Source organism: Curcuma longa, chromosome 1 (genome assembly GCF_044706935.1).
Source record: "Curcuma longa cultivar G26 ecotype Majalengka, Jawa Barat chromosome 1, ITB_CL_G26_1.1, whole genome shotgun sequence".
Classification (NCBI taxonomy): Eukaryota; Viridiplantae; Streptophyta; class Magnoliopsida; order Zingiberales; family Zingiberaceae; genus Curcuma; species Curcuma longa.
In genome coordinates, this window is record NC_133861.1 from 16,540,318 (window position 1) to 16,551,264 (window position 10,947).

At 43.9% G+C, this 10,947-nt stretch overlaps 3 protein-coding genes and 1 non-coding gene across 4 annotated transcripts; 2 read left to right on the forward strand and 2 right to left on the reverse strand.

Moving 5' to 3' along the window:
• The first annotated feature begins 560 nt into the window (after nucleotides 1-560).
• LOC141835944 (putative xyloglucan endotransglucosylase/hydrolase protein 10) lies at nucleotides 561-1,713 on the forward strand. Its single transcript, XM_074723353.1, has 4 exons — nucleotides 561-756; nucleotides 825-925; nucleotides 1,025-1,218; nucleotides 1,308-1,713. The coding sequence occupies exons 1-4, from the start codon at nucleotides 561-563 to the stop codon at nucleotides 1,711-1,713; spliced, it is 897 nt and encodes a 298-aa protein (XP_074579454.1).
• Nucleotides 1,714-2,884: 1,171 nt separating this feature from the next.
• Nucleotides 2,885-4,567, reverse strand: LOC141840811 (1-aminocyclopropane-1-carboxylate synthase 3-like). Its single transcript, XM_074728884.1, has 4 exons — nucleotides 4,418-4,567; nucleotides 4,197-4,328; nucleotides 3,927-4,087; nucleotides 2,885-3,839 (listed from the first exon to the last, which is right to left on the reverse strand). The coding sequence occupies exons 1-4, from the start codon at nucleotides 4,565-4,567 to the stop codon at nucleotides 2,885-2,887; spliced, it is 1,398 nt and encodes a 465-aa protein (XP_074584985.1).
• Nucleotides 4,568-6,843: 2,276 nt separating this feature from the next.
• On the reverse strand, nucleotides 6,844-7,040 carry LOC141814551 (U2 spliceosomal RNA). Its single transcript, XR_012600492.1, has one exon. It is a non-coding gene; the product is annotated as a U2 spliceosomal RNA (small nuclear RNA).
• A 2,592-nt stretch (nucleotides 7,041-9,632) lies between these two features.
• On the forward strand, nucleotides 9,633-10,642 carry LOC141847024 (receptor-like protein 44). The gene has a single exon (XM_074735020.1). The coding sequence runs from the start codon at nucleotides 9,633-9,635 to the stop codon at nucleotides 10,437-10,439; it is 807 nt and encodes a 268-aa protein (XP_074591121.1). The 3' UTR covers nucleotides 10,440-10,642.
• The last annotated feature ends 305 nt before the right edge of the window (nucleotides 10,643-10,947 follow it).

The window sequence follows — 10,947 nt, forward strand, 5'->3', positions numbered from 1 at the left end:
TTTTCTTTAACTGCGTAATGATCAGACTGGTGGTATATCATTTGCTTGATTTCATATTAGAATCTGCAGTGCAGCTGCTCATTAAGGTTCTTCTCTTCCTCTTTCCTCCAGCTTTCCTTCTCCTCAAAGTAAACAGACTCGCAGCGAAAATCAATTTCAAGTATACAAAAAGCACAAGTGACCTGAATTCCGGAAGACGCACATTTCTTGAATGAAAGCGACTATCAGGCCCGGCCCATTTTGGAAAGTTGATATCGATCACGTTTCACAGCACATGCAGAACAAGCGCTATAGGAAACTTGTAGGTCTTTGAAACGCCAAAAAGCCTGACGAATACCTCTCTTTCATTATAATGCACATATATCATTCTTTTCCTCTTCCCTCACGCCAAGCATTCTTGCTTCATCACCAAACCACATCTCATCCAATCTCAACCCATCTCTATATATATATGTGTGTGAATCACGCCATAGCTCGATCATCTTCTTCATCTCTCCCATTTAATCGATTTAACTGTCTATATATCCCACGACATTAATCAATCAATATCAGCAATCGCCATGCCTCGTCCATACAACAGAAGCAAGCTTTTCCTTCTTCTCACCTCCGTGTTTGCAAGCATTATTAACTCAGTATTCGCGTCTGTCGTCTCCACTGGCAATTTCAGTGCTGATTTCCACATCACTTGGTCTCCCAGCCATGTAATCACATCCTCTGATGGCCATTCAAGAAGCCTAATGCTGGACAATGAATCAGGTATACCTGCATGCATGCTACTCATCGACACAATTCTGCACAAACTTGAAGTATTTAATTGCTCGCAGGCTCTTCTTTTGCTTCCGACGATAAGTTCTTGTTCGGACAAATTGATATGCAGATCAAACTGGTGCCTGGGGACTCAGCCGGCACTGTTCTTGCCTACTACGTCAGTTTTAAACTTCCTAGCTTCATATGAATTTGTCAGGTTCAGTTATCATATATAATTATATAATTGGACTTCCTTCCGTTTAACAATATAATGTAGGCTACTTCTGATCGACCTAATCGCGACGAGATCGATTTCGAATTCCTGGGAAATGTGAGCGGGCAACCATATATTCTGCAAACAAATATTTATGCAAATGGATCAGGAGATAGGGAGGAGAGGATCTACCTCTGGTTTGATCCAACCAAAGACTACCACACTTATTCAATCTTTTGGAACATCTATCAGATTGTGTGAGTAATTAAGCCTCAAGGCCTATAAATAATTTTGCAGTAAGTAAACAACTAGACCGATTCGGTTCATATAAATATAATTGCTGCAGGTTCATGGTGGATTGGGTGCCGATCAGGGTGTTCAGGAATCACGCCGGTAAGGGGGTAGCTTTTCCCAGGTGGCAGCCGATGTGGATCAAGGCGAGCCTATGGAACGGCGACAGCTGGGCGACACGCGGAGGGCGCGACAAGGTGAACTGGTCGAAGGGGCCTTTTGTGGCCTGGCTGAGGAACTACAAGGTGGATGCTTGTGTTTGGAAGGGGAGGCCTGGGTTTTGCTGGGCTGACAGCGGCGGCGGCAACTGGTGGAACCAACGCAAATTTGAGAGCTTGACATGGAGACAGAGGAGGCTGCTCAAGTGGGTGCGGAAATACTACCTCATCTATGACTACTGCCAAGATACAAACAGATTCCAGGATGAGCCACCGAGAGAATGTTCATTGCCCAAATACTGAACTCGATTGATTTGTCAAAATCTTCCAGGAGCTACGTACGAATCACTTTATCAACCTGTATGAGAAAGACTAATGTAATACGAAAATTAATTATTTCTCAAGGGGAAAAAAATTTTCACTGTATGCTCGAGTTTCCAACTGATTTACCTGACCATGCTGCTTAGCGAGCGACACGCAGGGGACAGAGCACAAGAAGAAGCACAATCTCGCCGCCGCCTTGTCCTCAGCACGCCTAATCACGCTCAAGCAAATCGTTGTTTGTCGCCGCGGAAATTTAATTTGTGACACGAGAAGATGGTGTGTTCTCGCCGGGACATGCGCTTCACGTGTGTTGTAGTGTCGCTGGTCCACACATCGGTCCATGCCCGGTCTAACTCGAGTCCGTCATGATCTCAATTATGACATCGTGAGGATGTCAAGTCAAAATATGCAGCATGCGAGATCATGTGACGCCTGGGTCTGTTTAAAAATAACGTAGCAACTGAATCGTGCATTTGGGAAATAGTTTAATTATATGGATTAGTTTTCGTCATCCATAATCAAAGTTTAGATCGCGTACTTGCCCCCTCTAGTTAATATATCTCATTAGCAATTACTTGGTCCTTACTAATCGCCCCTTGAAAATTTAATTAAATGGGTCATCAATTAATTTAACCAGTCGGTTTTAATTATTTTAAAACAAGGATAATGATTAACAAAGATGGAAGTAGTTAAAATATCCACAACACCAACGACATGATTGCTATGGGTTTAGGGAAAATTTATAATTTTATTTGTCACTTAGAATACATTTATTATGACGATATTCCTAGAAAATGCTTCAAAATGAAACAATTAGAGCAGTCATAGTGTTTAATAACCTCGCAAAATAACCACAAGTAATGCTTTATTTGAAGTCGAGGAAAATACAGAACTACTACACAAGTGCTGCCCATTTTACAATACTTTCGTCTACATACGAAGGAAAAAGAGAGACATAAACTTCAGCTAAAACTCTGAAGTCAAAAGACTCACTCTCACGCATCAACCTTGGTCACTTCCAACGTTCAATGAGATACATCGATGGAAGTGCACCGAGGAAAAAATAATAATCAATAAATAAGAGACGCATTAATTATAATATAAAGAATTTGATAATTACGCATGCAATTGACGATCTGAGTATCTCTGTCTAGCGTTCGGACTTGCGGTCGGAAGCCGGCGATGACCGGAGCACCCACCGAGTCAAAAACTGCCTTCTCGGCCGCCCATCGCCACCGCTGCCGTGTGGGCGGTCGCGGCAGGAGTCCACGAAGGTCTGAAGCCGCCTCAAGGCGAGGCTGAGCGTGTCCTCCGACATGTTGGCGAAGCAGAGGCGGAACCACCCGGGCTCGTCGCAGTGGCAGGAGGACCCCGGCGAGATGTTGAGCCCGACTTTGTACACTATCTTCTTCCACAGCTCCATTTCACCCTCGAACGTGGTGGCACTCAACAGGTGGCGCATGTCCACCCAGCAGAACAACCCTGCGCCGCTCTCCAAGCACTCGATCCCGATCCCTCGCAGGCCGCGCACCAGAGCGTCGTGGCGCTCCCGCAGCCTCCTTCGGTTCTCCGCCACGTACTCCGCCGTGAACGCCTCGTCGGAGAGCAGCGCAGCGAGGAGGTACTGCGTTTGGGAGGAGACGAGACCGAAGCTCGACATCTTCGTGGCGGCCGACACGACCGCCTCGTTCTCGGAGTAGATCCCGCCGACGCGGAAGCCAGGCAGCCCGAGGTCCTTGGAGAGGCTGCACACGATGTGGATGCGGCCGCGGCATACGTCGGCCCTTCCATCGGCGATCACCTCAGCGACGCTCACGAACCCCGGCTCGGCGAAGCTGGTGCCCGCGTAGATCTCGTCGCTGACGAGGTGAATGTCCTTTGCGACAACAAAGTCGACGAGCGCGTCGAGCTCGCGCCGGGTCATGGCGGTGCCCAGTGGATTGGAGGGGTTGGTGACGAGCACTCCTTTCACGGTGAGGCCGCGCTTGTGCGCCCGGTGGTACGCCTCCTCCAGCGCCGCTGCAGTGATGCGGAATCCGTTGTAGCTGGAGCAGTGCACCGGCACGATCTCGGCTCCGGTTCGCCATTTGAGGTCTCTGTCGAATCTGCAAAACAGAATAATAAACCAAATTAGTCACCTAAGATTCACCACGAATTTAGCAAATGTTGAACTAATCCCATGACGTGCTTACCCTGGATAATATGGGGTTGGTAGGAGGAATGCTTCGCCAGGATCGGCAAGGCAAAACATGAGGATCTCATTGGCGCAAGTTGAGCCTGCGGTGAGGACCAGGTTGGTGGGGTTGAACCTTACTCTGTTTCCTCTTACTTCTCCCATATATTTAACCAATGCCTGTAAATTTAATTCGCATCCAATTAGATACGAAGCTATACTAGTTAAAAAGACGTACGGACTAGCTAGCTAGTTATCGTAAAGAAGCTGATCGTTTATGTGGATTTACATTCTTGAAAGCAGGCAAACCATGGTAGTCTTGGAAGAGAGCAAGCTGCCGGAAGATTAGTGCACGATCTTCCTGGAAGCCAGCAGGCCCAGGATTCTTCTCCAGCCATGACTCGATCAGATCAAAGCAGAGCTGCAACCATGCACGAAGAGCTAATTAGACTAAGTACTTAGAATTAATTAAGAACTCAATTCAAGTACTTAGAAGTCAGAGAGGCCAACCTGGTTCTCTGCCAGGCCCATCTGAATAATCCCCGTAGGGTTAGTAATCGGATCATAGGGGTTCTTCTCGTACTCCTGCCATCCTAAGAAGTACGAGGAGTCCTGTCCGTGCGTGTTGCAGGTTCTCGAGAGCAGCTTCTTCTGGATCATTTTCTAAGGTTTTGATCGATATTGTAATTACAAGAGTACGTCTTATGGTTGAATAGGCCAGAAGACGGAGAGAAGATGGAAGGAGAGAGCGAGAGAAGATCTGGTTGATGATTGGAAGCACAAGAGGCAGCTCTTTATAGATGGCTTTCTGACTGAGCGGTGAATATCAGCTCGAGTATTTTGGGTTGAAATTCACCTGCCGACAACAAGACTGTTCCGGGCCCATGGCATCGGAAAAGGACCGGACATGTTCAACCAGCTTTCCATTTTGAAATCGCTGTTACACTTTTCATTGTCACGTAACAGAATGCTTGTCTTCTCCGTCGACAGAGCATTGTCATTCCACAGGACAATTATATGAACCCCTTGAAACACAGTCGTGAGAAGATGGAGCCGTAAAACAACAGCAGATTACTGGGCGAAGTCAGAAAGTTTTTATTTCGTCCACACTGAGGCGACGCAGAGCTGATGTGAAACATAGAGACCCACCCAAGTAACTCCCGTGCCCGCGTGCGCCGACAACGGGAGCTCCTCTGTTTCATCATCCTGAACCCCAAGTCCATGATCCGGTCAAAACAGAGATGGTGTGGAGGTCATCTTTGTCGGAGGTGTAGCTGTGTTTAGCCTGGCTAATCATATAATAATCATGGAGATTAGGAAGACTAATATAGTGATGCAACACTGACATTGCTGAGCCTTCGACGTCTGAAGGCCCGTCCTTCCCCTGCAACTTCCTCTGGCTTTGTTTTAGGTTTAGTCCACGGTTTTAAAGGGCATGAGATCAGATGAGCAAATTTGGCATTAGATCACTTGCTCCCAATTGGATTTTTTAATTGGGTTCATGTCTCTTTCTGTATAACTCATAGCCAGGAGGACACACATAGCGACGCCCTCTCGGTCATGAATCATGATGGATGCTAAATTTATTTCGACTCCTCTAATTGAAATAAAATAGGCAAGAAACATACGATTAAACAACAAAGCAAACGGAAGCAAGAAGAAGAATAGTGAGTTTATTGATAAACATAAGATATTAGATTAAAAATGTAACATTAATTATTTGTTATAAACGAAACTTTGGTATGCCATAAGATATTGTGGAGTTCTAATAATAAGCCCAAACATAAGTTATGAAAATTGGGACGAAAATAGAGGTAAACCACGTATGTTGAGTAAAGAACATTAATTCTCTAAACAAAATTTCGAGTGCATTCTCAAATATTAATGGAGAACTAGTGTTATAATTATATTGTTTGTGTATATGAAAACAAATATACAACTAAGTGTAGTCCATGAAGCACAAATAAATTGATGATATATAATCATTTAGTCACTTTTTAAGTAGTAAAAGGTGAAATCCTCATTTTGACAACTCCTTCAGAATGACCTCATACTTTTTGGAAGAAAATAAATATTTTGTCCAACAACAATAGCATCTACAAAAGGAGAGATAATCAATAAAATATATACCAATTAACCATATAATTACTCTTGGTTATTAGGGAGGGATGTTTGGTACTCATTAGAGACGTTAAGGGAACAGAAGAAGGATCCTAGAGTTGGAAATGATTTCAGTGTCATTAAATTAATCTTGACCCCCTGCAGTGCTTAACATTGAATAAATATTTTTTTTTTGTTTTATTATGGTACGCTAAAAACAAACAACGCATGCATGCACAATAACAGCAAGAGATAATCATGCACGTACCTATTAATTAAATAGAACATGCCATTTGCTTCAACCGCTTAAATTATCCAAACTATATGCTCAGTTACGATGGGGGTTTAATTATATGACTAAATTAATCATTATTATCAATAACCTAGATTATCAATCAGTGTAATTTTATGAATTATTGAGAATATAAAATTATAAAAATTTCAAAATATATATCTACAGGAAGAGGAGGCGATGCTTTTTTAAATTTGATTAGAAATATAAAAAACTTGATCTCCATTCTTAGCAATCGTATGGCCTGTAAACAAAATGGTAAAACTGAACCCCCTAGTTCCTTATTTTGTTGATCAAAGCCATCATTCACTCATTTGCTTTAAAATTGATAATAATGTCAAAAGCTCTCACTTTTAATTGAATGATTAAAATTTAACATTAAATTTAAAAACATTAACAATTAATAAAACTCATAGCATATACCGTACTGTAACATGAGGCTTTCTTCAAATATAATCTCTAAAGTTCAGGTAATTAACCAAGAATATAATAGAGAACTTAACAACACACTCAATTATCGCATACAAATATTTATACAGACATGGTAGGGTGCGCCAGGCCTATGCAGTAGTGCAACGCACAGGCGACGCGCGAGAACCCCAGTAGCAAGCTACTGTAATGGGCACTCCCCAATCAAAAATTAATTTAATATCATAGTGAGCCAATGGCCCACGTATCAGATATTAAACTGATAAGAACAGATACTACACTTGATCTTAGCCAAAAGGCCGAGAAAGGTATGCTTTGGTAACGCGCATCGCGCCTTCTTTTATCCTCTCTTTCTCACCGTAGGCTGCTGAAACTTCAAATGTGGGACTAAATATTTGCTCTTGGATAAACCTCGCTCTGGACTACCCAGACGTCTACTTGCCATGGCTTGATGGCCGCCAGAAACGAGAGTCTTCGACATTGTCACATCTTGAAGAAACAAAGACGATCTCGCTTCGCTACCACTCTATCAAATCGGGAAAGCAACTTGCGTAACTTTGCTTCTTGAAAAAAAAAAAGTTAGGGTTTCTTTTCCCCTTGTCTCCCTTTCTCTGCCCAAGGCATCTTTCGGTATAATTCCCTAATTCGCTTGGCTCCTCATCCGCCGCCTCTCTTCCAGTCCTGCGAGATCATTGGGTTCCGTTATTTCATCTGCTACCGGAGGCATCAATGAGACAATCTGAAGGCTCTTGAAGCGTCCTTGTTTTGGCGGTAGCTACTGGAGAGTCCGTGTTGCTTACGGACTAAAATGAGGTATCAACTTTCCTTTTTGCAAAACTATTTATATATCTCACATGTTATGCTACAACTGATTGGAAATAATTAGTAAGGTTCCGTGCAAATTTTGCATGAACTAATAAAAAGAACATAATAGCAGTTGTAATAATGATGTTTTGGATCGTGTTACATATTCTGCTCTACTGCAATTAAGCAAGCGATGTTAAGGTGAGCTTATTGGATATATGACGACGACATCGCCATAAAAAGATGACATTCTAGTTCTTATTTATTTACTTTTGACTGTTAGCACAACAATTTTAATTCATATCAAGATCTTGGCTAATAGTATAAGAGGACTGCCCGATGGAAAACCAATCGAATACTGGTAGTTATTTACTGGATCTGTGCTAGCTAAAATCACAATAGAATTGCTTCTGTTAGATGTGGAACTTCGAACTCCATAAGGATAGAACGGAAACAACCTCACCGTGAATTGTACTTTCATGGTGATATTTTCAAAAACAAATACTACAAGAAGATTCACACAGTGGACATATTCATATTACTCTAAATTATGGTTCTCATCCTAGTTTCGGTTGGGATATAGTATCCGGAATTACTAAAATTTTAATCATCTATAAATTGATACATGCTTTTGAAATTGACAGCTGCTTTTTCTGCTGGATTACAGTGATGTGGACCCAGTTTCTATTCTACAAGAGGTTACAGTCAATCTATTCAGGGGGGAAACAGCCGTGTTGAACATGAGATGAACTGTGGCCATGCAGCCTTGGATCTTTGACATCGACCTCAAAGTGCCCTATTTGGTTTTTGTTTGAAGTTGTGCGTTCCCTATTTGGTTTTTGTTTGAAGTTTGTTTTTTCCCAGAGGGTCCTGCTAAACACATTATTACATATTTCTTCAGTGCGCTGTTATATGAGTATAGTACTGTAATATAAACCACTGGTTTCTGGTCGTTGGAATATTTTTCTTTACAGTATTAGCTATAATTAGCAAGTACACGAGTATAGAACTGTAGCAATAGCACTGTACAGCTAAGTAGTTATTGTATCTCATTGGACTTCTTCATTTACGCTAGCCAGCTTTCTATCTAGAAGTAGAAGACTGAAGACCAAATTTCTTATTTGAGATGTTTATTATTATTCGCCTACCATTTTGCACCGAATGGAGCTAAGCTTTCAGAATGTATCCATCAACAACGAATCATACACGCAAGGTGAAGGATTTAGATGCCGTGCACCAGTCGAACATTGAAAACCAATTTAGACTTCAAAAGCTTCTACCATAATCGAGAGAATGACAGGTGAGAGTTTAGTTGTTTCAGTAACTTCGGTTAGAATGCGTTTAGTATGCTCTGGTGTTTTTTTTTTGTGCCACGTTAATTTCCACCGAAAAAACAAAAAGAAATTCAGTCCTGCTTGTCTGTCCTGTCACCACAACTAGAAACTTGCTGCAATTTGGATGAAAAAATATAATATCATAAATTACTTAACAGAAGTGAGTCAGTCGCTGGCAACCTTTTTGTGCGGTAGTGGTGGCGGCCTCCGTTGAGTCTCTTGTAATTATCCAAAGCTTTGGTCCCATGCATGACATAGTGTGGCTGAGGAACAGGCCTGACTCCTGAAGGCGACGCAACAGAAAAGGAGAGTAAGGGTTGTCCTTATTGTCATAGTGAATTAGTGGGGCGGTGCCTAGGGTTTCGTCTTCTTTTCTCCTTCCATGTCCACCCACCTTCAACTTCAACTTCAACTTCAACTTCAACTACAATTAGGACACTTCCCACTTTCTTTGGTCCTTTAATCAAAGATGGATAAACATTTTGAAGCCAGGAAGATCCATCAGTTCAATGGATCAGGGCGACCCGGATCCACCAAATCCAACCGAAAATTTGAAATTTAACCACCCTATCCACGGACCAGAATCCGGGTTAGGCTCGAATGCACGTCGGACTCAAAAATCTTTATGCCGTACATCACGATTCATAATAGTAGTCGCCCAAATACGGAACGCAAATCTCGAACTCAACCAAATCCATCACTCTCTTCTTCCTCCACTATAATGCCGTCGTCGCCGCCGCCGCCGCCGCAGCAGCTGGCGTGGTGGATGGGGATCCTTCTCCTCCTCTTCTCGCCGCCGGCTCTGGCTGCTACTGCTATGGACGAGGCATGTCTCTCCAGCCTTCGTCGGTCCCTGGTGGACCCAGACAACAGCCTCCGGAACTGGACCAAGGCCAACTTCGCCGCTCCCTGCAACGGCTTCACCTCTTACCTCACTGGCGTCACCTGCAACAACGGCCGAGTTTACAAGCTCGCCCTCTCCGGGCTCTCCCTCGGCGGCGCCATCTCTCCCTTCGTCGCCAACTGCTCCAACCTCCAGTCCCTCGATCTCTCCTCCAACCAGATCTCCGGCAGCATACCCCCGGAGATCTCCGCCCTACTCAACCTCGCCGTCCTCAACCTTTCCGCCAACCGCCTCTCCGGGGTCATCCCCCCGCAGCTCGCCCTCTGCGCCTATCTCAATGTCATCGACCTACACGCCAACCTCCTCTCCGGCCAAATCCCTGACCAGCTCGGCCTCCTCGTCCGCCTCTCCTCCTTCGACGTCTCCTACAACCGCCTCGAGGGCCCCATCCCCTTGCTTCTCGCCAACCGCTCCGGCGTGGAGGCGGCGGTGCCACGGTTCAATGCCAGTTCATTCGTCGGAAACCCTAACCTCTACGGGTATCCCCTGCCTCCGACGAGGGGGAAGGGGCTGTCGGTGCTCTCTATCGTCGGGATTGGACTCGGCAGCGGCCTCCTCAGTCTCGTGCTCAGTTTCACCGGCGTTTGCATATGGCTTCGGGTCACCGAACGGACCTCCATGATGGCTGCCAACGATGGGAAAATCTCCCATCTGATGCCGGAATATTGACTAATTCGTCTCCTCTTCGCCCAAATCTGCCATGAATAGCTTCAAAATCCCATCTTGGAAACAATCATCTCATTCATCCAAGAGGAAAGTCCTCCTTTTCCAATTGTTTTCTCTTGATTTTTCTTCAACACATCCTATGCAAATTTTTTTCCTTTCTGCCTCTGCAAAAATCTTTTGAAGCCTGTTAATTAGATGTATACGGACCAAAGATCACAGATGAACTAATTCACTCTTTTCCTGGTCTCTGTAACTCTGTTCCTATTTCACAGGTTGTTGGGAAAATTTTAAATGTCCTTAGGTTTTGTTTGTTTTTCTTTAAAATGCTCCCTGGTTTCAGTATTGTTAAAACACTCGCTAAGTTTTGTAACGTGGTTTTAAAATACTCCTTCATGATTTGTTAATGGAGAGGTTAATAGTTGGCTGGCTCACCCATCGACGAGAAGTTGGGATTGAACACAGAATTGGCGTGTTAGTGAACTGAGGGACTAGGGGATGGACCTTCCTCTGG

What these genes read in the sequence shown, in the direction of transcription:
- LOC141835944 (XM_074723353.1), top strand. Translation starts at nt 561, where the DNA reads ATGCCTCGTCCATACAACAGAAGCAAGCTTTTCCTTCTTCTCACCTCC. An exon ending in AATGCTGGACAATGAATCAG is followed by an intron (nt 757 to 824) that starts GTATACCTGCAT and finishes AATTGCTCGCAG; the next exon opens with GCTCTTCTTTTGCTTCCGAC. An exon ending in GCACTGTTCTTGCCTACTAC is followed by an intron (nt 926 to 1,024) that starts GTCAGTTTTAAA and finishes AATATAATGTAG; the next exon opens with GCTACTTCTGATCGACCTAA.
- LOC141840811 (XM_074728884.1), bottom strand. Translation starts at nt 4,567, where the DNA reads ATGATCCAGAAGAAGCTGCTCTCGAGAACCTGCAACACGCACGGACAG. An exon ending in GTTTGCCTGCTTTCAAGAAT is followed by an intron (nt 4,088 to 4,196) that starts GTAAATCCACAT and finishes TTAAATTTACAG; the next exon opens with GCATTGGTTAAATATATGGG. An exon ending in CCAACCCCATATTATCCAGG is followed by an intron (nt 3,840 to 3,926) that starts GTAAGCACGTCA and finishes TCTGTTTTGCAG; the next exon opens with ATTCGACAGAGACCTCAAAT.
- LOC141847024 (XM_074735020.1), top strand. Translation starts at nt 9,633, where the DNA reads ATGGGGATCCTTCTCCTCCTCTTCTCGCCGCCGGCTCTGGCTGCTACT.